General features: G+C 52.9%; 1 protein-coding gene across 2 annotated transcripts in view; it reads right to left on the bottom strand.

Moving 5' to 3' along the window:
* Positions 1 to 26944, bottom strand: part of Cpne5 (copine 5) — an 82640-nt gene that overhangs the window by 6530 nt on the left and 49166 nt on the right. For both annotated transcript variants that reach the window (XM_038342913.1, XM_038342914.1), the window contains 6 exons: positions 21639 to 21742; positions 17151 to 17255; positions 9762 to 9803; positions 7110 to 7185; positions 3663 to 3716; positions 1788 to 1849 (listed from right to left, as the gene is read on the bottom strand). In XM_038342913.1, the coding sequence (XP_038198841.1) occupies positions 1788 to 1849; positions 3663 to 3716; positions 7110 to 7185; positions 9762 to 9803; positions 17151 to 17255; positions 21639 to 21742 (443 nt within the window). The remainder of the gene's footprint in view (positions 1 to 1787; positions 1850 to 3662; positions 3717 to 7109; positions 7186 to 9761; positions 9804 to 17150; positions 17256 to 21638; positions 21743 to 26944) is intronic.

Genomic DNA, 26944 nt, shown 5'->3' with positions numbered 1-26944 from the left:
TCTTTTATTCAAAGTCCTGAAAACATGGGGGAAGGAAGGAAGCAATCAGAAAGTAACGGTGGCGCACGCCTTTAATCCCAGCACTTGGGAGGCAGCAGGCAGATCTCTGTGAGTTCGAGGACAGCCTGGTCTACAAAACAAGTTCCAGGACAGCCAGAGCTGTTACACAGAGAAACTCTGTCTTGAAAAACAAAACAAAACAAAAACAAAAACAAAAAAAAAAAAAAAAGAAGGAAAGGAAGAGAGAAAGAAAGAGGGCAGCAAAGTTGCTCCTGCCTCCTGGCCTCATCATGGACAGGGACACCATCATTCTTACTCCCTGGCTCTGCAGGCAGGGAAGGGAAGCCAGGGTCCCCAGAGGGACCCCTCTGTCAGTCTCCTGCTTGGACATGCTCTCTATGCTTCCACAGCCCAGAGTCAGTTGTTTGGCTCAGACCCTCCAGAGAGTTCTTTCTAGGGGTCTGACCTGCACGGTGCTCCAGCAGCCCCCCTACCCTCTTCAGCTTCCATCTGTAGTTAGCCCCATGGGAACAACAGAGGTGGCGAGGATTAGTAATTAGCCAGGAACAAAAGGAGCCAGGCCACCTTGCAGGTGGGTGCGAAATGGAGATAAGGTCTTCGCCCCACCCTCTATGTAAATTAGGAGTGCTATGCAAATGAGAGGGCGAACAAAATGACGCTTGTTTCAAAATTTCCAGGTGCAGAGAAATATGAGGGCTGGAGGCTTAATGCTTAATGGAATAAAGGGAGAATTTTTGGTTTGCAGATTTTTTTTTTCTTTTTGCATGCAAGGAAAGTGCTGTACCACTGAGCTGCACCCCAGTTCTGCCAAGGAATCAATGATGGGGAAGGCTGCCAAGACAGGGGGTGTATCTATGCAGTGAGGGACTAGAGGAGGCCTCTGGGAGCCCAGAGGGAGGGTGCGTGTGTGCTCTCTGTAGGGCTCGTAACCTTGAGGCTGCAAGTTCAAGAGATGAAGGAGCCGTGTCATGGGAAAGCCAGCGATGTCCCAGGACAGCTGTCTCTGTGTGCCCTGGAGACAGGGCAGCTGGTGCCTGCCAGGCTGGGATGCGCCCTGGGTAGCTGCCCTGCTTGTCTCCTTCTCAGGCAGGTGCAGTCATCGCTTGCCTGCACCTGTGGGCTCTCAGCTGCCCACACCCTGACCTGGCAGCTGCCTGCAGGGAGTGTGCCAGGGAGGCCCCTCCTTGGAATCAGGCCATGTCTAGCAAGCTGTCAGCTGAGGCCTCCTGGCTGTTCTGCCGTGTTGGCCTGGAGGTCACCCCCTACAGTTCCTTCTGCTCTTTCGGCTGGCTGTTGGGCACCTTCTGGCCCTGGGACTGTCCCCTAATCTCACTGTTCTTACAGGTCCCTGTACCACACCCATCAGGAGCCCAGTGCTGGAAGGCACCTCAACTTTCACCTATCGCAAGCCCTGAGCTGAGGACAGCCCTGATATCCACAGAGAGAACGTGACTCACCATAGTAACTCAGGAAAGCCAAGGCAAACGGGACAGAGCCTGCGGCCCCTGATGCCCTGCCCAGAGAGCTTTCTACCTCCCACACCTTGGCTCTCTTTGTCATGGAGTCTCCACCACCCTTAGCCCCTCCTACCTCTACTCAGGGATCTGACCCCTGCCTCAGAATCCAGTAGTTGACAGGGTTCTCAGCAGAGTCTGCCTACACCCAGTGTCAGGCTCGGTTGGAACCTCATGGTGTGTGCTGTGGTTACATGGTATGGAGCCCTGCCCTCTCCTGGGGCTGGGGAGGCTGGGCCCCATTTCTCTCACCCTCCTTTGATGTAGTCCAGGAAGGTGCTCTCTGACTCTACCGCGAAGGAAAGCAGTGTGACCTGGGAAAGAAAGAGGGCGTGGTTAGCGAAGAGCCCCGGATGGTCAGGGTGTGGTTAGCGAAGAGCCCCGATGGTCAGGATCTCACAGACGGGTGCTGGGTTCACCCATGTCACCCCATGTTGTGCCTGTGGTAACCCCAGAAAGGACTCTCATCCCCATTTTACAGCCCAGGAAATTGAGGTTCCACGGATGCTGCCAGGATGTGGCACAGTAAGGATATGAACCTATCTGAATCCAGAACGTCTGTGACTTTCTTACTGAGACAGGGTCTCCTATAGCCCAGGCTGCCTTCAAACTGGCTATGTAGCCCAGGATGATCTTGAACTCCTGTTCCTCCTGCCTCCACCTCCTGAGTGCTGGAGTTTGGTGGGCTTTAGAACCACGCTTCACGGCGATGCCAACTCTACTGCTGAAGTACAGGGCCCAAGTGAAGGGCCCGGCCATCCTCCAAGGGCGCCCTGGGAAAACCCGGCAGAGCCCTGGCCTGAAATGTGGAGGGCTGCGGGGTCTTCCTGATGTAGGCCCAGCCGCCTGTGCTTGTCTCTGGCTGTGCCACTCTCTGTCACCATCCTGTCTCTGTTCTCTTCTCCGGCCTTGCACACTTCTGGGGTGTAATTCACCCTCAACCCCTCTGCTCCAAGACCCAGCGAGCAAGCAACCCGGCTTTTCCCTACAGGTGCCCAGTCCCCAGGACCCCCTCTCCTGGTGGAAGCCTCCTGCCTCCTGTCCCTCAGAGACTTTGGCAATGGTCTTGTCCCTATAGGCAGCCTGTCACAAAGAGGTCTGTCTGGGTCACGGAGAGGAGGGAGAGTGAGGTGACCTGAAAGGAGGGGGCCCCGAAACCAAGGAGCCCCTGTTGGTGTGGATCTGATTAGAGCCCCTGTTGGTGAGGATCTGGTTACTGTTCCAGCCCCTCAACTTGGTTAGGCCAGCTGTGACCAAGCTGATGTTCCCCAACCTGAAGAACGAGACAGAAGGTCTATGTGCCGTGGCCCCAGAGAGCCCCACCCAGGGGAGCAGGGTGTGAAACACCTGAGAGCCACCGGCCTCCTCCCAGGTGGCTCCCAGTCAACTAGAAACAGCCTACAGTGTACTTCATCCCTCACAACCCCCCCCCCCCGCTAGATCCCCTGCAGTCAAGGTGGAACCCACACCAAAGACAAATAAGACTGACTTGTTCTAGAACAGCGCTAGGGCTCAGCCTCAGGGCCTTTGGGTGTGCTATGTTCTTGAAGGCCGAGCCGCTTTCTTCGGCATTCTCAATATCTGCTCTATTTGATATCACTTCCCCTACATTGACTGCAATCCTTTGTGGATTAACCCTTTGTCTTGGGGGCTCTGCCACTCCCTGGCTGTGTCACTTGTCCCCACGGCACTGCTGAGAGCCCAGTGCACAGTGGCTGAATAAATGTGGGAATGTCCGGCTGAGTAGCCCCCACAAGCCAAGGACCAGCGCTGACCCTGGTGGTAACAGTTGAGCAGGGGCAGGGCCTGCTGCCCACGCAGATGCGAATGAAAAGAGGTGCTCACTCACACCTGACTCCTGGCTGTGTAACCTGGCTGAGTCACTTCCCAGCCTGCAGCCTGGGCTCCTCTCCACACAGATGCCAGTATATTCAGTATCGGCCATTCACAGAGCCCAGTGCCTGGGGATTCCCCACAAGCACATCAGCTTTTCCTTCTGCAGAGACCCCCCCTCAGGCTGATGGCTCCCTGATACCCACTCACCTGGGACAGACCCCTGAGTGCTGCTGCCCACCGCGATTGGGATGGGATGGGGGGAGTGGGGGGGCGAAGTGGGGGGCTACTCACCGTGCCAGAATTCACGTATTTCTTTTTCTTCATTTTCTTTTTGGGGTTTATCACCTATAGGGGAAAGTTAAGTCAGGGAAGGTTCAGGGCTCCCACCAGCCCTGGGTGTGACTTGGGCACCAGCCCAGCAGGGTACCGGGTGTGACTGCAGCTGGAAGGGCTTTGCCAGGCCTTGTGGGATGCTGGAAGCTGGGAGTTGTCGCTAACCCTGTGTCCCAGGATTCAACACACTGGGCCAGTTTCTTTAGCCTTTGTCTTCCAAGGCCCTCAAACCCGCCCAGAGCAGCTGCGTGTTGCAAGACAGCTCTGCCCACGCCTGCCTGCGCCCGGCTGAGCTGCTGTCACCCCACACACCTGTCATGCCTCAGCCTTGCCTTCCCCTTTCTCCTTGGGTCTCCCACTCAGGAATATTCCGAGCTCTGAGCCTGGCTCTGGGCTGCCACCCTGACCCACAGTAGGACACTTCCAAACAAGATCTGCTCCTCCTCCCGTGGCGGCCCCCTCCTCCCCACGCGGTAGGCTCAGTAATGACTTGGGATGACTCCGCTCTACACTAGTGACACCTAGTAACACCCTTGACATTTGGTAAAGTCTGTAGATGTTGTCACCACTTGGGGAGAGAGTGGAAGGTCAGGATGCTGCCCCTCAGCCATGACCCATGACCAATGCTGGAGAACCCCTGGGGCCAGGAGGAGGGCCACCTTGTCCTGGTGAGCCACGTGGCACTCTCTGACTCCATGCACAACAGGGGAAGTTTGGGCTTTCTCTGGTTTCTTCTCATCAACAGGGCAGGGCAGCTCCCACCCACACCGTCACCTGTTGGCTTCTCCTGAACTCATGCCCCTCAGCTGCATGGCTCATGCCTCCTTTGGTTGGGGGCCTTCAATATGTCTCTTTGTTTGTTTTTTGATTTTTTTCTGAGTCAGGGTTTCTCTGCCTTTGGAACCTGTCCTGGAACTCGCTCCGTAGACCAGGCTAGCCTTGAACTCACAGAGATCAGCCTGCCTCTGCCCTACAGTGCTGGGATTGAAGGTGTGTGCCACTACCGGCCGAATCCTTTGACTGCAGTGTGCTTGGCCTAACTGGGACTGATACCCACAGAGATAGCGGGTGATTGGCTCAAGGTCACACAGCCACCTGGGTAGACACGGGATTATAAATCTGTGTCAAGGCTAGCGATGCATACACACAGGGCTGTCATCTGGTGAATGAGTGACAGGCTCAAACGGCAGGGCTGGCAGGTGGGACTGAGGTCCAGTCTGAGAAGCTGAATCACCGGGAAGTGCCTCTCTAGCCACGGAGCAATCCTCTCCTACTGCACCATAGGGTCCCAGCTGCCCAGACAGTTGCGGCCTCTACACCTGCAACTACAGCGTCTGACCAACTGGAACCAAATGTGTTCCGCGGTTTCCCTTCAGCAGAGGGGAAGGAGTGTGTAACGGGACTTTGGGGCGTGGATTTCTTTATATTACCCCTTTGTTTTACTTTATTTTGCTTTCTGTTTTTGAGACAGGGTCTCACCATGTTGCCCAGGCTAGCCTTGAACTCACGCTCCTCCTGCCTTAGCTTCCTGAGTGGTGGGACCACACAGAGACGCACCACCATGTCTGACACATGTCTTTGAAGCCTTCTGCATTACCTTTAAATGAACACGTAGTCACATTTCTGTTCTCTGACGCGTCTCGTTTACGTTAAAGCAACAGTTGGCGTCAGGTCTGAATGGATAATGAGTTGGCCCCTGTCTGCTCTGAGGGCTCCTGGGATTCCCCAGAACCTCCTCTCTAGCCACAAGTGACTGCCAGGCTCCACACAGGGACAGAGCGCCCCCTAGGGACACTATCAGGAACTGGTCCACTCCAACAGGCTACTTTTCCCGTTTTGAAATCAGCTTGCCTGTGCACCAGGCTACTGGGAGTGCAGAATTAAAGACCCCCCACTTCTGAGGACCTCGTGGTCTTGGAAGGGGCCCAGGCACACCATGGGGAGGGGCGGTGTGTGGGTAGAGACTTACAAAGGTGGAGATGACTTCCTGGAGGGAGCACTTGAGAAGGTCTCCAGGAACTATAGATATTGTGGCAGAGGGGGGGTCCTTGGGGGACAGCTACAAAAATGAGGTTATATGAAGGACAACAGCCTCAGAGGGCAGAAGTGACTGACAGCCGGAAGCAAGGCAGCTCACAGCTTGGACAGGCATGGAGCCTGTCTCCACAGGAGCACACTTTCCTTCTACAGGCCAGTGGGGCTCAGCTGTGGTGAAGGCCTGGCTATTCAGACAGGCTGGAGGCCGCAGCAGCAGGGTCAGTTACCTTGCAGCACGCCAGCTCCGCACGGAGATCTGCTGTGACTTTAAAGCTGGCACGTTAGAGAGTGGGGATGTGGACGGAAGCTCATTTCAGGGCAGCACAGGGCTGCAGGGCACCTTGCCTGTGGGCCACGCCCAGAGCATTCTGGTCACTGAGAAGAATGTAAGAAGCCACAAAAGTATAGCAAAGCCCACACTGTGGAGAGGATGGTGGCGGACTGAGGTTGGCAAGTTCAGGAGGAAGAAGGTAATGTTGGTGATGACCCTGAGGGCTTGGAGACTTGAGGCCTCTCTCGCTGGCGGGAGGAGGCCTGGCTGGTGAGTCAGCCCTTAGCAGGGGCTGGATCCAGGGAGGTGCCCGCACACCGCTGGCCTAGCAGTGCGTCCCTCCAAGGTGGCTTCAGGGTTGGACATGAGGTGCTGACTGCTGAGAGCTTTCTTTCACAGTCTTGACTCTAGCAAGGCCTTCCTGAGCTCACTTAGCCTCCTAGCAACACACACCCCCTGGGGTTCAAAGCTGCCTCTGGGGCTGCAGAAGCTGATTGTTTTTCTCAGGCTGGCTTTTCCATCCAGAGATGGCAAGGCTGCTTCCCATGTGGCAGCTCGGATCTCCTTGGTGGCAAGGAAGCAATGATCAGTGACTGACTGCAGGAATGAGCCCATGCTCGTTTTTACTATCTATGCTTCCGATTCTCATTTTGCTTAAAATCTCACAGCCAGTCAGGTGGCGGTGCACGCCTTTAATCCCAGCACTAAGGAGGCAGAGGCAGACGGATCTCTGTGAGTTGGAGGTCAGCTGGTCTACAGAGCGAGTTCCAGGACAGCCAACTCTACACAGACTTCCTTACTGTCCCCTCCCTGGTGAGGAGTGTTCTGTAGGGGGCCGTGTAGCTCAAGGACTTGGAAGTCAGAGACGTTAGCTTTGTGTGGAGTATGTGTGGTGTACGGGTGTGTGTCTGGGGGGCTCTGTGAAATAGAAGGTGTGTGTGTGGTGTATGGGTTGTGTGTCTGGAGGGCTCTTTGGAATGGGAACATGAAATTCACCTTGTGAGGCAACATGGAAGTCCCCAGCTCAGAGCTCCCATGTCCTTGCTTTCATAACCCGGACCCCCTATGAGAGGAGACCCCACCCTGGTGCAGCTCACCTCGTAGATGTTGAACTGACTCTGGCCCCGCGCCAGCTCTCGGTAGCTGGTGGTGAACTCCCCAATGAAGTCGTGGCTGCAAGGGAAGAGGCTGCTGAGCCTGGAGGCCCAGGCTACGAAAGCCTTAACTCATCCTGGCCTCTCCCACAGCCTGCCCCTGCCCCCATTCTGCCAGGGCCTCCAATCCAAGCCACAGAGAGCCCAGTGTGGGAAGGGAACTCTCTGTTACTCACGGACCAAGAGAGCCACTTGGCAGAAGACAGGAGCCTGGAGGAAGGAGATGCAGGATTGCTTGGGTTCTTACTTAAACAGTTAGCAAGAAAGGGCATTTGGGGACAGTCACTGCGGAGTGAACGTTGGATGGCAGTCATCATGCATTACCGCTCAATATGTCAGGTGGGATAATGGCATTCAGAGTTACGTGGGGGAAATGTGCTTATTTTTTAGACATGTCTAATAAAATATTTAGGGGTAAAGCCACGATGGAATTTCCTTTAAATTACATTAGTAAAATATAGATAAGGCAAACAGTGAAATTTAACAATTGTCAAATTCAGATGACAGATTAAAGGCATTCATTACCTCCTCCCCGCTGAGACAGGTTTCCATTAACACAGCCTCGCTATGGAGTTCTGGCTGGCCCGAAACTTTCTAATGTAGACCAGGCTAGCCTAGAACTCCTAGAGTTCCACCTGCCAATGCCTCCTGAGTACTGGCATTAAAGGTGTGGCCGCTGGGCCATACCTTTATTATATAAAAGAAATTTATTGTTTTTATTTATTTCAATTTTGGGCTTTTGGAGACGTGGTCTTGTGTATCCCAGTTTGGTTGTGTAGCCAAGGATGACCTTGAACTCCTGATCCCTCTGTCTCTACTTCCAGAGTGCTGGGGTGACAGGGATGGCCACTCTGTGTACCTAATGACCATTGTCTTATTATTTTATTCATTTGGTGATATCTCCCCATTGTATTGCCCAGGTTGGTCTCAAGCTTCAATCCTCCCACCTCAGACTCCTGCAGGAAGCCACAGTTGAATCTTTCCCAACTTTCCTCAGGCGCTGGGATGGAACCCTGGGTCTTGAACACATTAGGTCAGGGCTCTGCCTCTGAGCTACACACTCTACTCGGCCGTCCCGCTAACGTTACATTCAGCCAGATGGCAGGGGTCTTTTCCAGAGTGTGTTTATATTAAACACATCAAGACCTTCCACAAACAGCCCTCCCCCCAGCCCTGAGTCCTTGCTAGAATGCAGCACTTAGCACTCTAGCTGGGGCGTCCTCCGGCTGGTGCACCCTTGTCCCTGCTGTGAGCCCACAGTAGTTTTTGTTTGTTTTGACTTTTTAAGTTATACCAAGTAGTGGATTTCATTATGACACCATCATAGATATATACACTTTAGTTTGGGGGGAGGTTGTTTAATTCTACTGGTCATGTGTATGTGTGTGTGTGTGCTTGAACCACAAGTGAATATGGAGGTCAAAGGGCAACTTTGTGGACCTAGTTCTCTCTGCCTTTATGTGGGTTTCCTGGATCCTGGATTAAACTCAGGCTGTCAGGCTTGTGCTGCGAGTACCTTTGCCCACTGAGCCATCTGCCAGCCCTGAGAGCTGTATTTATTTAGTTTTAGTACAGGATGACGCCCAGGGTCTCGCAGATGCCAGGCGATGGCACTACCACTGAGCTACACCCCCAGCCCCACAGTATTGACCACAGACTCACAACTATCGGACTTCTGGGGATGGTAAGTGAACTGGAGGACCCTGTAGCCCCTGGTGGCTGTCCCTAGTTCCCAGGAAAAGGAGATATATGGAGGATGTCTATAAGGGAACAAGGCCAATCGGGCTAGAAGTGTGGCGGAGCTGATCCTGTTGGCTGGAAGGGACGGGAAAGGTGGGGGCGGGCACCAGCACCTTTTCTAATATGAACAGCCCCCGCCCGGAGCCCATATCAGATCTGGGAGACGCCAACTGTGACCACTCTTCGGGAGTGCCCCAGCACGGAGTGGCCACAAGAAGCCAGGCTACGTCCGTATTTGGATCAACAGACAAGTGGGAGACAGCAAGGGTTCTGGATTCCTGCGCTTGTCCTGTCTAGAAATTGCCAGCCACACTTACCCCTCCATCCCCAAACAGAAGTCACCCTCCTGCAGGCCAGACCCAGCCCTCCTTAAGCACTGCCTAGTCCTTCCTGTGCCTCAGAACACCCCGCTGTCGCTGTCCCTACAGTGATTCTCTTCGATCTACGTCTACTCTCTAAGTTTGCAGTGACCCTTGCTAGACTGTGGGACATCTCTGGGCATCCAGCGCATGTCTACCGCCTGGCCTTCCTCAGCGCCTAGCCACACGGAGAAAGGAGGCACACACGAATGTTCAGTGTCTCACAACACGAGCGCTTCAGAGCATCCTCATCCTTCACGTGAGGACGGTGCAGGCATGGGCTGGCTCCTAGCAGCCACGTGGGGGAAAGGAGGGTTCTCAGGTACCCTGCCCCACAGGATCTGCACGGAGCTAAGCTACCGGGATGGCAGGCCTTCCTGTGTGGATTCTGGCCACTCATTCCCAGAGTACCCAGAGGGGCCTGGCTTGGTTTCCCCAGAGCTCCCTAGGTCTGTCTGCTCACCTTCCTCCGCACCTCTCAGCCCCCTGCCCTTACCTGCCATCACGATCCCAGTCGTAAACCTCCACCTTGATGGTCCTAGAAAACAAAAAGCAAAGAACCCTGGGTAGGATGGGTCTGAGGACAGACGGGCCAGGAGGGACGCACGCAGGCACTCCCTCCACATTCCGAGCCTGTGTGGAAAGAAAGTAACCCAAGAGAGTCCAGGGACCCATCTTGAGACCTTTAAGCAAAGATCTTAGGGCCGAAGGCCACCAAGAGCTATGGTGGGCCATCTTGACATCTCAAGGATTGGCTCAAGTGGCCTCAGGCCTCTGTTTACCCATCTTCTTGGCTTCCCTGGATGGAGTAGAAGCCTTGGCAGGAAGCCAAACTGGGCATTTACCTGCGGCAGGGCCATGAGGGGGCAGCTCTCACAACGAGGAGGCAAGGAAGCTTTTATTAGAGAGGGTCATAGTCATAAGATAGCTTGGCGGGGAGAATCGTGAATGAGGGGTGTGGGTGGTGAAGAGCTAGCCCCAACCCTGCAGGTCAAGGCAGGACCCCTGGGCCCTGAGCTCCCCACCCCTGAGAAACGGTGTGATTTCATCACATTCTAGCCCAGGCTGCTTTAATTAGTTTGTTTTGACTCCTAAGCATGGGCTGGATTTTAAGAGCCCATCTTATTTTTAGCAGTGTTCCCATAGCAACAGGCTAGTGGACCAGAAGCAGGAGGAGGGAGGTGGAGGGTTGCCGGTTAACCCTTGTGCTGTCTGCTCTGTCCTCTGGGATGCCCAAGCACGCGGGAGCTTCCAGGCAGCACCTACAGGGTCTGGGGCAGGTGAGAGAGGCCCGGAAGCAGAGGTGTCTGGTCTTGAGCTCCACCTGGGACGCACAAAGCAGTTTGAACTGGTTTCTCTTCTTGTAACATCTATCCCACCGGTGGTGTGGTCCATCTTGGCCCTGCCAGAAGTCTGCCTGGGAGTTCTGCAGCTCCCAGAAGGGGGCGCTGTCTCCTTTCAGATGAAAATTTTCAGGCTCCGTGTGGGGGTGGGAGGGCAGAGCGCAGATTCATAGAATGGGGCAGAAGAAAGTTCCAGAATAGAACCCTGGGATGCCTGGAAGGTTATGCATGGGCTAGCTTTCTGTAAATAAAATAATATGAAGCAGCTATTGAAGCATGGTTTAGATGTGTCCTTTGCTTTCTTACGAAAACAAACCTCATGATTCCTTGAGCCAGATTATTAGGTGGAAGTACAGACTGATGTCGGCACGCCTGAGCTTCTGAAGGTGCTAGAAAGAGGCCAGATGTGACACTGGTGTCTTCGATTTGGACCCTGGACTCACCTGTGGGGCCTTGGGGTGGTATTCCTCCCAAGCCACAAGCCCTGACTGTAAAATGGAGATAGTAAGAGCCTCAAAGAATAAACAGCTTGCTCTGTGTATGTGTGGTGGTAGCGGTGGGGTCTCACCATGCATGAATGCCTTAATTTACTTAAAGCTGGGCAGTGGTGGTGCTCGCTTTTAATCCCAGCACTCAGGAGACAGAGACAGGCGGATCTCTTGAGTTTGAGGACAGCCTGGTCTACAGAGGGAGCTACACAGAGAAACCGGGATTGGAAAAGGGGAAAAAGGGAGGGAGGGAGGGAGAGAGGGAGAGAGGAAATGAGGGAGGGGGAGAGGAAGGGAGAGAGGGAGAGAGGGAGAGGAGGGAGGGAGGGAGGGAGGGAGAGAGGGAGAGGAGGGAGGGAGGGAGGGAGAGAGAGAGAGAGAGAGAGAGAGAGAGAGAGAGAGAGAGAGGACATTTGAGCCTGGGCTCCTAGATTTTGCAATTTCTGGTTCCCAGGCAGACAAGGCTGGAAGTGACCTCAGTGGTATCTAAGTCTGGCCTCTTGGCCCGAGTTCACACAGCCTGCCATTCTCAAAGCTTGAGGTTTTGGAGGGACACTGGTGACTGGTGGCCTCCACTTCTCATTTCCACAGGATGAAGCAGAGCCCTAAGGGTTCTGTGACTGCCCAGAGCCACCCAGCTGTGAAGACAAGTACAGGCCCCTGCCTTCCAGCCCTGCCTGTGAGGCTGAAGGGAGGCTCCCTGCTTGGCTAGTTATAGCTACCATTTTCTTAGTCTCTGCTCACCACAGAGACCTTCAGAGACTGGTAAGGGAAACCTCTCCACTGGCCACCAGCCTCTTGGGAGATTAGGTAAGTGACAACCATATGTCCAGAAGCTATCTTAGGTCCCTAGTTATGGTGACAGTCCTTGGTATCAACAAAAGTGCTTTCGAGAAATTGATGAGAAAACTGTCCTTCAGTCTTACAGCTAAGCCCCCTTGTGGTGGCCCCGACACTCGGGAGGTAGAGGCAGGCGGATCTCTAGGAGTTGGAGGTCAGCCTGGTCTACCTACCAAGCTCTGGGCCAGCCAAGGTTACATAGTGAGACACAAACAAACAAACAAACAAACAACTACCAACCAAATGAAAAAAGTCCTGTAGCTGGTGGAGGTCCCTTAACACTTTTGAGAAATGGACTACCCTGGTGACAGGAACTGTACGGGATGTGTGGTGGTGACAGCTCTGTGGACAGACACTGGGGCCAAGGCTGCCACCCTGAGTTTGATCCCTGGGATCCACACAGTAGAAGGAAAGAACTGACACCTGAAAGTTGACCTCTGCCCTCCACAGGTGTGCCATGGCACAGCATCCTCCTCCCCCACCAGTAAATATACACACGTAATAAACAATTAGATCTCAGAGTTGAAGGGCCTGAGATATTTCACTGGCTGTGGTTCTGGCTGTGAACGGCTCTGTGAACTCCTCCAAGCCGCCCCAGCATGCTGCAGAGCACTGGCCTCTCCAGACTGGACAGGGCTCTCACCCTGGTTGATTTAGAATTGACAGGTCCAGGGTGCAGTGTGGGCGGGGTGGTGGCTAGAAGTTCCCCAGGGGATGGGAACTGGCAGCTGAGGATGGCTGTGAGATTCCTGGGTGCCAGTTTGGCCTCAACCTAGGCTCCTGGACTGCTATAGCCTGGGAGGGTCTGCAGAGCTCAGAGGCCGTATTTCCAGGCTGATCCTGGGTGGGGAAGAAAGTGCAGAACAGCCCCATGGAGCAGCCCCAGGTACAAGAAGGCCTGGAGGGCTGGAGAGATGGCTCATAGGTTAAGAGCATTGCCTGCTCTTCCAAAGGTCCTGAGTTCAATTCCCAGCAACCACATGGTGGCTCACAACCATCTGTAATGAGGTCTGGTGCCCTCTTCTGGCCTGCAGGCATACACACAGACAGAATATTGTATACATAATAAATAAATAAATATTAAAAAAAAGAAGGCCTGGAGAGAAGCTGGTTGTCACTGTCTACACTCTATTGCAAGCCCAGGTCACAGCAGATGGGACTTGGGACCTCTGGGCCTAGGCTCTGCAAGCTAAAGTTAGTCTAGCTGTGACTTAGCCATAAGACCCAAGAAAATGAGCTTGTGGGTGAGGGACAAGAAAACAGACCACAGCGGCCCATAAAACCAACATCTCATTTGGCACAAACAGGCTGAGAACTCAGAGTCCCAGGGGAGGCAGTGAGAAGGGCAGGGACGGGCATTGCTCTGGGGACAGTAGCCCAGGGCAGTGCCCCAGATCCTGCAGATACTGTGTGGAGCCCTGATGGCTCCACGGGGGACTCTGTTCCTATGTAAATTTTGGGACAGTTATTGGCTCTGTGAAGGTGCTGTCTCCAGCCACCCTGCAGGCACCGACACATATCTCTGTCCCTGTCGGCCAACTCAAGCTTTTTTTTTTTCCGTCGCCAGCCAATCCTATTATTGTTTGTGAGAACATCCTCCATGGCTCAGAGATTATTGGTTTTGCTCACTGTCATAGGCTTGGCTTCGAGAAAGGTACCTGGCAGATAGGAGGCATATAATGAACACTTGCCAGCTGGCAGGGGTGGCCTGACACCTCTGTGAACGGACTATGCTGTAATGTTCCCTGGCTTCACAAAAACACCCAAGGAGGCATCAGAGCACGCTCAGAGTGTAAAATCCGGAGTCAGTGTCCCAGGCCCCTGACAGCCAGGGCTGAAACCATAAAGTCACATCAGAGTGAGATGGGCAGGGTAGGGAAGCAGGTGAAATCTCCAGGCCTCCTTCCTGAGTACCACAGTATACACTGTTGGGGAATATCACTTTAACTAGGCAAAGATGTGTTACATTTGTTTATGTTGTAGAATATTACTTTAACCATATAAAGGTGTGTTACATTTGTTTACCTTACATTTGTTTAACAATGTAAAGCTGTGTTATATTTGTTTATACTGCATTTGTTTAACATATAAAGGTGTGTTACATTTGTTTACGATGCAGACTATTACTTTAACCATGTAAAGGTGTGCTACATTTGTTTACGTTGCAGACTATTTAACTATATAATGGTGGGTTACATTTGTTTACGCTGCATTTGTTTAACATGTAAAGGTGTGTTACATTTGTTTACGCTGCAGACTATTACTTTAACCATGTAAAGGTGTGTTACATTTGTTTATGTTGCATTTGTTTAATTATGTAAAGATGTGTTGCTGGTTCACCTTGCCAGCCTAAGGTACTTGATTGGTCTATTAAATAGCCAATAGCTAAGCATTAGAGGTTTAGGAGGGGCTGGTGGGCAGAAAGAATACGTAGGAGGAGAAATCTAGGCTGAGGAAGAGATAGAATGAGGGAGAAAGAGGGAAATGCCCTAGAGCCAGCCAGCTGGACACGGGACATGGGGGAAGTAGTGAAAACAGGACAAACAGAATGAAAGAAAGGTTAAAAAAAAAGCCCGAGGCAAAACATAGATGAAGAGAAACAGGTTAAATGAAGTTAAAAGAGCTAGTGGGACAAACATAAGATAAGGCCGAGCATTCATAACTAAGTCCCCGTGTCATGATTTGGGAGTCGGTCGGTGGCCCATAAGAAAGCCTGTTACAATATACTACAGTCCCTTCTGGACCATGGCAGTAAGAATGGCGGTTCAAGGCAGGAGAAGAGATGCTTCCACGCTGCTCACAAGGCCCTAGGGCTGACAGGCCCTCAAGGCTTTCTCTCCCCTAGCAGACACCCTGAGAGAAACTGTAGTGAGGGAAAGAACACACCTGGCCAGTCACAGGGAGTTGGGTACGGACTGTCCCATTCAAGACCAGAGCTTTGTGCTAGTGTGGGGCTGATAAGGCAGCCCTGCCTGAGGCATTTGGTTGTGAGCCTGGCCCCTCCCTGCGCCACCACTCAGTGTTCAGTGGCCCCAACAGAAGCAAGAGGCCAGTGTTGGAATACTCTCAGCTCAGGTGAGTTCTCGGCACCTTAGTTCCCACGTGTACAGTGTGTACGCTCACTGTCACGGTGTGAGGGGATAACAGCAGCCTAACCCAGGTGAACCTTGTTTAATCACAGAAGGCTAAGACAGAGGACAGAGTCTGGGAACACCAGGGAAGGAACGGCTTATTGTCCCCTGGGCCTTGTCTGCCACCCCAAGACCCTACCACCTCCTTTGACTTGAGCTCTGCTCAGCTGGGCCATTCAGGTTTGGCTTAGACACATGGGAAAGTGGCAAGAGGGTCCCCAGACCAGGGATGAGCCCAGAGGTGCCATCTACAGAAGGGAAGGCACTGTCTTGCTCTGACAGACTTTGACCCCCCATCTGTGAAATGGGCACATCACGAGGGAGGTTCGGAAGATTATTTCTCATGATGTAAGAAAAGGTGTGTAAGCCAATCGAAACCAGTGAGACTCATATCCTAAGTATCCCATAATTTTAACAGCATGAACTGCTTCTACCCCATCATTCTGGGATACTGTACTCTCTCAGTACAGATATCCAGCCTTCCAGTATGTCCTTCTGGTATGTTCGCCTTGCTTAGCTCCCTGGCAGCGGCCCTTCCTCAGCCCTCTTGTCTCCCACCCCACCTTCTCTTCACTGCTCTGGGCCTGTGGCCTCACTGACTGGTCTCTGACTCCTCCCCTGTGAGCTGTGCCTGGCCTTCAGACACTCACATCCCAGGATTAGCATCACGGGCAGCGGTGGCCTGGCTGTGACAGCTCATCTCAAACACAAATACAACTTCCCTAACCTAGGATTGTTCTCTCCAAATTGGCTGTGGGTTGCCTATGGGCTGTGACACAACAAAACCATGAACAAGTGAGATATCAAGATCGTGATGGAGAAATCTACAGAGACAGCTGAACTAAACTCGTGGAAAATCATAAACTCCGGACAGACAGCTGAGGGGCCTCTGTGTGTGGGAACCCTGGCACTAGGACCAGGATCTATCCCAGGTGCAGGCGCTAGCTTGTTAGAACCCATTCCCTATGGTGAGATGCCATGTTCAGTCTTAACGCAGAGGCGAGGGGCTTGGTCCTGCCCCAAATTAATGTGCCAAACTGTGTCGACTCCCCACGGGAGCCCTTACCTGTTGGGAGGAGTGGATGGGGGTGGGCTGGGGGGCACAAGGAGAGATGGGAGGGAGAACATTGATTGGAATGTAAAATGAATAAAAAATATTAAAAGTGTCCCTGGAGGGAAACAGGCACCAGGATACCATCCATCCACTCACCACCCCCATACATCTACCCTTGGAAACCCTGTGCGGAGTCCCAGTGTACCCCAAGATGTCTTCTCTGATGCCCCAGGGCTTCTGTGGGAGCAGCCAGCAGACACCCCACTTCTACAGCCAGTGTTTAGGTGACTTCAGGAAAACCAATACTCTTGGGGCACCCATCCGACCTGCCCCCCTGCTTTCTCCAGCACCTTCTGCAGTGGATAATGACAGGTTTCTCTGTATGATTACTGGATTAATGTCTGCCTCCCCCACGAACACTTAAGCTCCGTGACGCTGGGTAGAGGGTGAAGTGGGCACATTTGCTCCCAGCTGACTTCCCAGTTAGATCTACACGTGGCAGGGGCTCAGTAAGTGAGCAGATGGGATGCTGATTGTGATGTTTTATCACTCCTTCTGCTGGCCTCCTGTGAGCCCTGGGAGGGCAGCAGCAGGATTCCCAGGCTCATTTTTCAGGGAAGGATAGTCAGTCGGGAGACTGACAGGTGAGAGCCTGCCCAGGCTGACTGCTCCCTTAGTCAGGGGCAGAACTCACTCAGGCACTGGTACCAATGCATGAGGATGAGGAAGAAGACAGCCTGCATGCAATACGATGAAGCATCTCATAAATCTTGTCATCATCCCCGCCCTCGCCCCTCACTGATGCCCACCAGGTTGGCTGGGACTGTCCCTGGGATCCTGACTCCAGAGAGACCAGTGGCCAAGAGTAAGGTTGCTGGAGAAAGGCCTTTCCTACCTCTACCCCACCCTATCTCTTATCTCTGCTGCCATCTGCCCCTTCCAGGGCAATAGAGAACTCCAGAGCAGGGCATCTGGGACATCCTAGGTACCCGCATGCTCTCCCCTTGAGGAGAAGGCTCTTCATCTCACCTGTCGTAGTCCCCGTTGCACAGGGCCCTCACGGGGATGGAGAAAGTCTGCCACACTGGGTTGAGGGTGTTCTTCATGACCTCGGTCTTATGACAGATGGTGAACCTGGCCAAGAAGAATCGAGGGAAAGGCATCAGGCCGGAGGCTCAGATGACCAATGTCGCAGCCTCCTCAACAGCCATAGCCAGGCTACACACGATGGCACGGCAGAGAAGTTCCTGAAGGAGGCAAGGCCCTGACTGGAGTAGCGCATCTAGCGGGGAGCATCAGGGGCCTGAGTCCTAGCTACCGTCCTAGGGCCAGCCTACTGTGCGACTCTGACCATGCCCTTTCTCTCTGGGCAGTTCCTTTCCTGGCAACCCAGGAGCTGAACCTCAGGGCTAGATGGGTGGGTGTATGCAAGTGTGTGCCTGTGGTCTCCACCCTGGGATACCTTCTCCATTCCCTGGCTCCATCTTTGCACTCCCAGCCAGACATCACTCCCAGGACTTGTGCAACCGTTAGGTCTGGAATGCACAAACCCTGACTGATGGCCTGTGGTCTCTCCCCTGCCAGGCTTCTCCTTCCTGTCTCATTTGTCACCATCTGACATGGTCTCGTTTTCTCCTTAAACATTCTGTCACGATCTGTCAGTGACATCGAAGGTCCGCAAGAACAAAAGGTGTTCCCGATGCAGCCCAGAACAATGGCTGGCAGTAGTAGACAGTCATTCATCTTTTATTTAATTTTAATTTTATTTTATTTGTGATAGGGTCTCATATCACTTAGGGTGGACTTGAACTTCTGATCTTTCTGTCTCTACCTTTCTTGTGCTGGGATTCCAAGAATTACCACCATGCCTAGCTATCAACCACTTTTTAAAAAAAGTAGCTAGGTGTGGTGGTGGTGCACACCTTCAATCCTAGCTCTGGGGAGGCAGAGGCAGAGGCAGGGGAATCTCTGTGAGTTTGAGGCCAGCCTGATCTACAGTTCCTGGGTTCCAGGACTGCCAAGGTCTGTCTGGAAAAACAAAACAGAAAAAGTTATTCTGTGTATGCCTGAGGGAGTTGCTATGTACCACATATTTGCAATTGCCTGTGGAAGCCAGTAGTGGATGTTGGCTCTCCTAGAGGTGATTAGGAGCCACCCACGTGGCTGTTGAGAACCAAATCCAGGCTTCAGCAGCAGGAGGCAGTAGGTGCTCTGAAAAGCTGAGCCATCTCTCAAGCCCCAAGTCATATTTTTGTCATTGTCGTTGTTTTTCCAGACAGTGTTTCTCTTACTACCTCTGGCTTCTGGTCATATTTTAAAAGGAACTGATGAGGGCGGGGCTTGTTCGGTAGTAGATGCTTCAAACCACGGGAGCTCTACCTGCAGCAGCCCCCGGAGTCTGCTAAAACAGAACACAAAGAGGAAAAAATAAAGTAAAAAGGAGCCTCCAGGCATGGTGGCTCACACCTTTGGACCCAGCACTTGGAAGGCAGAGGCCAGCCAAGGCTACACTGTGAGACACTGTCTCAAAAAAAAAAAAAAAAAAAAAAAAAAAAAAAAAAAAAAAAAGCAGAGGAGCTAGGCAGGAACTGTGCAACTGTGCATCTAGGCATCTGGGGGAGCCAGTCCCCAGCAGGCTTTCCAGTCTGGTGGACGCAAAACCCTCTCTCCTTGGGCCACCGGACACCCTTGAGTACCTCCAATTGGAATCCAAGAACCTGCTTTGTTAACCATGCAGATGGGCTGTCTCTGCTGCTCCTGCCATGGTGTCCTGCCCACTCCCCTTGCCATGCTAGCCACCTATCTCAGGAGCAGCCCTGCCTCAAGGATGGGCAAAGCTCTCTGGGCATCCACCGCAGTGACATTCCAGCTTAGAAAGGTCACCAGGAAGCACCAGTACCCCTCCCGAGCCCACACAGCCTGTACTGTTTCTTCTTCGGCAATTTTCAAGTCAAAATGTCATTCCTGTCACCAGGCTGAGCGTTTCTCTTCTGTGCTCCTCCACGCCCACCCACTGGAATGTGAGATCCACGTGGGAGACCTTGTAGCTAACCCTAGAGCTGGAGGAGGGGACGGGCATTGGGCAGGAGGGGCCCAATGCCTGGGGCTGGGGCAGGTGGCTGAGGACAACAGAGAGACACGGAGCAGCTGACGGGTGGGGACCCAGACTGCAGAGGCCCCCTGTGCTTCAGGAATCTACCCTGGAACTTTCACCCAGACGCTTCGGTCCTCCCACATAGACCTCTATCCTTCCTGACCACAAGCGGGTCTCCTAAGCGCCCAGCCCAGTTTCCCTCCTCCATGTTCCTTCCTGGAGCCTGGGTGGTCTAGGTTCTGTCCCAGGCACCAGCTGACAACGGCTTCCTGTAAACTCTGCCATCTCTACCATCAGCTCCATAGGTTTCTCAGCTCCCCTGCTGCACCTGCCTAGCAGGTACCATGCTCACTGTGCCAAGTGGTCCCTGTAGACACACAGATGGAACATGGGTGTGGGAGAGTGTCAGACAGATGTGAGTTCCAGTCCTAGGGCCAGCTGTGCATCCCCAGGCAAGCCTTCCCAAGTGTCCTTTAGTGGCAAAGTGTAAGAAGAATGGGTAGGGCTGCAGAAATGGCTCAGGGGGTAAAGAGACTTGTCTAATGACCCGAGTTAATCCCTAGGACCAGGATGGTGGAAAGAGAGGGCCAACTCGCACAAGGTATCTTCTGACACAGATCATACAGATACACAGACACACATACATACATAGTCACACACATAGACACAGACACACAGACTCAGTGAGAGCACACACACACGGACACACAATCACACGCGCACAGCCAAAGCCACACGTAGACAGACATCCACACACACACTAACACACACACACACACACACACACACACACACACTCATTTCCTAGACTTGAGCACTCTGCTTCCTGACTGCAGATACAACTGCCTCTAGCTCCTGCTGCCCTGATGGACCTTCCAGCTGTGACCCAAGACAAAGCCTTCCTTAAGTAGCTTTGGTCAGGCTATTTCATCACAGCTGAAGGCGAAGTGACAAGGTGGCCACTCTGGCAGGGAGCATCCTAGAAGGTTCTGTTGGGTTGTACCTACTAATGCCATGTCAGGGCCCTGTAGGCAGCTTGGTTTGGCAGAGGGTGGTGTGGAGGGTATGGAGGCTGTGGAGGGGTCACTAACATGAAGACAGACAAGAGCAGGACGGCTCCAGGATGGCTGGAGTAGCCTGCAGTGCCTACTGCCTCCTGGAAAAGGCCTCAGCCCTGGTCCCCACAGGTCTCCATGAGGTTCCTCTGCCCCCTCCCTGCCCTGTTCCCACCCACAGCTCAGCCTGGGCACCTCCCACCCGATCCCGTGTCAGTCACAGTCACGAACCCCAGATACTTCCCACACAGCCTTTCCAGCGCCGCTCTCCTCCCCCCAACGCTCCTCCGCTCTCCACCAGGGCCCTGCGGGCCAGGGCTCAGCCGCTCCAGAGGGAGCAGACAGTACTTGGACACCAGAGTAGAGGACCCAAGCCTTTTCCTCCCCTAAAGCCAAGTCAGACGTTCAGGAATATTTGAAGCACCCTGCTGGGAGTCCTCTGAGAGACAAAGCCCTTTGTCATGCAAATGATCACACCTAATTTCCTGTTCAGTAGTTCAGGTTCCAAAATCAGTTTTCTCTTGCACTGAAATACACCTCCTGCCCGTTGCTGCCCTGCCCCCAACACACACACACACACACACACACACCACACACCACGCGTGCGCACACTGGCATTTCAGCACAAGGGGCCAGTGTGTGCTGCGCTCTGTCTCTGCACAAGGTTGGCTCTCTGGCCCATCCAGCACTCTGCTCCTTGCTCCACCCCAAGGACCCATTTTCTTCCTGGCCGAGTTTCTCCAATTAACCCTCCTGGCCTCATCACTCCGCCTTCTGTAGAATCCCAAAACCTGCTGCCTAAAAGAGACCCTGGAGATTATCTCATCCAACTGCTTCATTGCATAGAGGAGAAAATAGGCCCAGAGAGGAGGCGTAACTTGCCCTGGGTCAACAGAGCTGGTTGGTGGGGGAGAACCTAAATGCTCAGATCTTCAGCCTAGGGTCTTTCTCTGTGCTGCTGACCTACATTGGCCAGTGTGCAGTGTATGTTTCCCTTAGATCTGGCTTAATGAGGAGGAGGGAATACGGTCCTTCAACCCTACAGTTCTGAGGTAGAGCGTGGGGCTGTGAGGAAAAGTCACCGCTTTGCCTGGTCTGATACGCAGTCGGGGAACCCTAGAGGGTGTTCTGAGATCTGTGAAGGCAGGGGCTGGGCTGTGCAGCCTGAGGCATTTCTGCTGTCACCCCGGTTTTGCACGCTCCCCAGGCATACACAGTGCCCACCATTGCTGGGCGTCAATGCCAGGTCCCCACCTTGGCTTTATCAGGGCATCAATGCCACACAGCAGGGGCCCCAGTGATGGCCACACACTCCCAGCCCTGCCCAGTGCACAGGTGCCTTGGGGTGGGGGTGTCAGGGGAACTTACGTTCCATCCTCGTTGCTCCTGTAGAACACCAAGAAGGGGTCGGATTTCCCGAAGAAATCTTTCTTGTCCAACTTATTGGCACAGAACTGCATTGTGGCGACATCCTGGAAAGGAGGGAGGACAGGGTGGTGAGGCACAGGGATCCCAGGGACTGGCAAGAGCAGTCAGGGTGGGTAGCATCTTTTTGTGTTTTTGTTTTTCAGGACAGGGTTTCTCTGTGCAGCCCTGGCTGTCCTGGAACTCGCTCTGTAGACCAGGCTGGCCTTGAACTCATAGAGATCCACCTGCCTCTGCCTCCCGAGTGCTGGGATTAAAGGCGTGCACAACCACTGCCCAGCAGACAGGGTAGCATCTTAAGTATGTTGGCACAAGCCCCAGGCACATAGGCCTAGTGGGCCAGCAGGCAGGAGAAGCAGATGGATCTGAAGTTGCCCTAGGTTTGAACCCCAGCTCTACCACGTTGGAGCTATGTGACCCCAAGGAAGGCAGATAACCTCTCGGAGCCTCTGGTTCCCCTCGCTGAGGTTCGCGGGGTGGCAGTGAGAAGCACAGGAGATAGAGGAGAGGAAGCGGTCCATGAGTAATCCCTCCAGCGCTCACCATGGCGACCAAAGGCCATTCTGAGCATGGCCTGCTGAACCTACAGCCTGGCACTGCCCACGATGCACCATGTCTTCATCTACCTGTGTGGTTCCCAGAGGACACTCTAGGCTATAGGCATCCTCTTCCACTAACGTTGTGTTCCCACCCAACACTCTAAGGGGGGTGGGACAAGCCATAAGTCGGGGGCCAAAGGCTCATAATGGGGAACGGGTGGAGTGTGGGGAAGAAAATGGGGTGGGGATAAGGAGAGGTTTACCAAGCTCATCAGGCAGAGCTAATTTTGACCCCCAGACCAGCTCCCTGCCCCACTGCCCTGACATCTGTAAGGAGGCAGCCTGGCCCTGCTAGGCAATCAGAGGCCCAGTCCTGACTCTATGGGGCCTTGTGAGTGGAACACGCTCAGGCTGATCCTAAACCAAGTTCACATAGGAAAGAACCCAACAGCAGAGCCCAGGAGCGAAGGCTTTTGCTGCCTTTTGAAGAACCTTGAGGGCTTTGGAAGACCAACGTGGCTCAGGGGTAAAATGTTTGTCCTGGGTTCATGGCCAGGATTAGAATAAGAAAAACTACGGCTACCACTTGCAGGGGGGTCACCTACTTTTGGGTGAAAGTATATGAAATTGTCAATAACCTACTGTCATGCAGAGGCAGGCGGATCTCAGTGAGTTTGAGGCCAGCCTGGTCTACAGAGAGCAAGTTCCAAGACAGCCAGGACTGGTTCACAGAGAAACCCTGTCTCAAAAAACCAACCAACCAAACAAAAACCAAGGCTGTATGTAACATGCCTACCGATTTTTTAAAAGGTGTGTGTGTGTGTGTGTGTGTGTGAGAGAGAGAGAGAGAGAGAGAGAGAGAGAGAGAGAGAGAGAGAGAGAGAGAGAGGAGAGAGAGAAGGTGGGCATGCTTGTGGAAGGCACAGGGCAACCAAGGTATTAGTTGCCTTTCACCTTGCTGAGACCGTCTCTGCTGCTCACTGCTATGCAGGCCCGGCTGGCCAGCCCTGAAGCTCCTGAGGATTGATCTGTAGCTTCCTGCCTGGCTGTAGGAACAAACCCTGGATGGTAGCTGCTCACACTGAGTATCCAGTCCTGACGTGGATTCTGGGAATTCACAATGCGGTCCTCAACGCTTGCACAGCAAGCACTTTTAGCCACTGTGCATCTCCACATGGCTATCTTGATTCTTGATGTCTATGTTTCATTTAACCCTGTCGACAATCCAGTGAGGTGGGCGCTGGTCTCCTGCCTATTTTATACAGACCGGGGCTCAGCAGTCAGGAGATAGAGGTTGGCGGATCTCTGTGAGTTCAAAGCCAGCCTAGTCTGCAGAGCGTGAGTTCTAGACTAGGTCAGCCAGAGAGGGATATATAGTGAAACTCTCTCTCTCTCTCTCTCTCTCTCTCTCTCTCACACACACACACACACACACACACGCACGCATGCACAAAAGGACCTACTGAGGCTAAGCTCCTGCCACTAAGCCTGACTACATTCAATCGCAGGTACCCACACAGTAGAAACAAAGAACCAATTCCTGCAAGTTGTCCTCTGACCTTCATATTGCCATGCACATGTGTGCCCATTCACATACACATGCAACACAAATAAAGTGTAAGCAATAGAGGGACGACAAAGAAGGTGGAAGCACAGAGAGGGTCATGCTCCTAAAGGAAGCCACACAGCTAGGACACAGCTGGAGTCACGCAGGACAGCTCCAGACGCGAGAAACTGAAATTCTAAATAATGACCCTGCACCCCCAAGGCAAGCTTGATTATGTTCTAGAACCTTCAATGGAGGAGGCAGAGAAGCGTGAAATCCATTTACAAGGACAAGCCTCTGGCTCCAGCTGGGTGGAAAGCTCAGCCAGGGTGGGACAGTGTGACACAGCAGGTTTCCTGTCTATGGTAGATAAGTGAGCCACGGCAGGCTCATCTGATTCCAGCACACACACACTCTAGACCCAGGGACGATTGCCTAGAACCCTCTGTGACTGCTGGACCCCGTCGCAGGAGCCCTGGAAGACAAACCGGACCCTTACAGAGATTTCCAGCTTGTCACCAAAGCAAGGGTCGCTGACAAGCACTAGGGAAGTCCTGGAGCGGGGCAGGAATGGCTCAAGGTCCCGGCCTGGGATGCAGATGGAACCCGAGGGCCCGGCACAGGCTGGGCAAGCCTTATCCGTGACTTGCATTGCAGCCTCTGCTAGGGGAGGGGGACGATGATCTGAACTCTCCTGATTCCCCATCAATGCGGTTAGCAGATGGATCGAACTCTTGGCACCGTCTGAATCTGAGAAGAGGCAGGGAGGGCGTGCTGATGGCCTGGATCCCAGGGTTCCTGTGAGGGTTGGTTTTGGGGATTTGATGCTGAGTTGGGACTCTCTGAGCCCAAGAGATGCTGTTCCCAGCCTGGGAGCCCATGGGAATCAGTGGCAGGGAAGATAAAACCCGCTCCCAAGATATATAATTTCCTGCAATTTCTGCCTTTCACCCTATCTTTTTAAAAAGCATATTAAGTTTCTCTAAAACAGCAGGATCGCTTCAATTTGCATATCTCCACATGCTAATTGCACCGCCTCAGAAATTCAGCAGGCTGCCTTTCTCTGAGGCAGGGCCAGGCTTCCTCCAGCACCTCAACCCTCCCAGCCCCAGAAGAAGGCTGAGGAGGTCAGAGGCCAGCAGGCATGGTGCCCACTAAGTTGCCTTGGGTCAAGAGGATAATGTAAAACTTAAGGGCACCTCAAAGGCTCAATGATCAAAATAAATGTTTTAACATCACTAAAAAGAATTAATGCAAAAAAAAAAAAACTATCCGTGATAAACAGAACACTAAAATGTTGAACAAGGAACATTTTTATAAACAAAGCAACTCGTTCACAGAAAGTCAGGTAACTTGCCTGGAGTCACCTGGCAAAAATGGCACTTGAGTTCTTAACCACCTTACAAGCCAAGCCTGAAAGAAGTTTTTAAGTGGACAACAGGATCACGGTGTTATCTATTGTCTTTTGGCCTGTTGGATTTTCCAAATTTCCTAAAATTAGCACAGTCAGATAAAAAGGCACTGTGTGTGTGCCCCTGAGTCTAGAATGCGTATGTGAGTGTGCGAGGGTGGGATCAGGACGCTAGAGCGATGGCTCAATCGGCAAAGCACTTGCGACACAAGTCTGAAGATCTGAGTTCAAATCCCAGCATCCACGGTAAACTGTTGGGCACGGTGACTCAAGCTTGCAATTCCAGTCCTGGACAGGTAGCGAGAGGGGCTCCACTGTTCACCCAGTCTAGCCTACTGGTGAGCTCCAGGCTGGTGAGAGCCTGTCTAAAAACCCAAGGTGGACAGCACCCAAGGAATGACAACTAAGGTTGTCCTTTGACTTCCATATGCACATGGACATACAAGCACGCAAGCAAGTACAAGAAAGCACTCACATGCACACACTTGCACACACATACATATACACATGTACACATACATACATGCATATGCATACAAACATACATAGTGAGGCAGTCTCAAAACTAACACACAAATAAACAAGAAAAGAGGGCTGCAGAGACGGCTCGGTGCTGGGTGAAGCCCTGTGTTCAGATCCCAGCACCCACAGAACAGGTCACATGGTCTCATGAGCACCTGGAACCCCAGTGCTGTGGAATCGGAGACAGGAGGATCTGGAGTTGTGGCTGCCAGCCCAGCCTAACGAAAACATTGCAGGGTCAGGGAGAGATCCTGCCTCAGGGGGGCAAGGTGGACAGTGCTACAGGAGGACACCTGATGTCCTTCTCTGGGCTCTGCAAGGGCACTGTAAGTAGAAATGTGTATATACCCCTCCCCAACACACGCGCATACACACACACCCCAAATCTATCTAGGACTCTGAAACTACATTCCATCCGGAAGTGATTCCACCTGGAGCCAAGGAGGGTTAGTGGAGGGAGAGAGAGAAGGAAGAGAGGGAGAAAGATGGGTGGGGGACAGCGAGGGGGCTGTGCTGGTGGTGGTCACACAGCCTGGGTGCCGGAGCCTTTGTTGGTACACTAACTGTGACGGGGCCTTTGGTCAAGCTGGCTTTTCTTTGTTGTGGTAACGGTCGGCTTCCCAAACAACCCAGTCAGCTGTGTGTCTGTGGATTTGATCCACTGCAAGCTGAAAACCCCCGCTGACCACTTTCCCTCCCACACTTATGGTGCCTACGCGTCTGGGAAGCTGACCTACATCCACTGCTTGAAAGAAAAAGAATCAGGATAGGATGTGAGCTGGGCGTGGCGGCGCATGCGCGCAATCCCAGCAGGAGCACCGCTGGGGAGCTTGAGACCCATGTGGGACTGAGAAGGTGTTCTAGGCCAGCATGGACTGTAGAAAGAGTCGGTGGGCAAGGGCGCTTGCTGCCAAGCCTGAGAAGCTGAGTGTGATCCCCAGGCCCAACACAGTGGAAGGAAGAAGCTAGCTGCCCATGCTTCCTGGGGCATATGGACACATGCATGAACACACATACACAGTAGATGAATAAATACATGTAAAAACAAACAAACAAACAAAAAGGATAGGATGTTCAATGCACTATTATTTCACTGTATTGCAAAAGAAACTATATTCAATAAATGGTGGTCAACCCCCTCCTATGAGGAAACTATGAAACACTCATTTCTAAGACAGGAAGGAGCTTGTGGCCCAAATACAAGGTACCATATTGGCTGGTTGTGTGACAC

This window comes from Arvicola amphibius, chromosome 9 (assembly GCF_903992535.2).
Source record: "Arvicola amphibius chromosome 9, mArvAmp1.2, whole genome shotgun sequence".
Taxonomy (NCBI): domain Eukaryota; kingdom Metazoa; phylum Chordata; class Mammalia; order Rodentia; family Cricetidae; genus Arvicola; species Arvicola amphibius.
The sequence above is the reverse complement of the archived record's forward strand: the minus strand, read 5'-3'. Positions and strand labels throughout refer to the sequence as shown.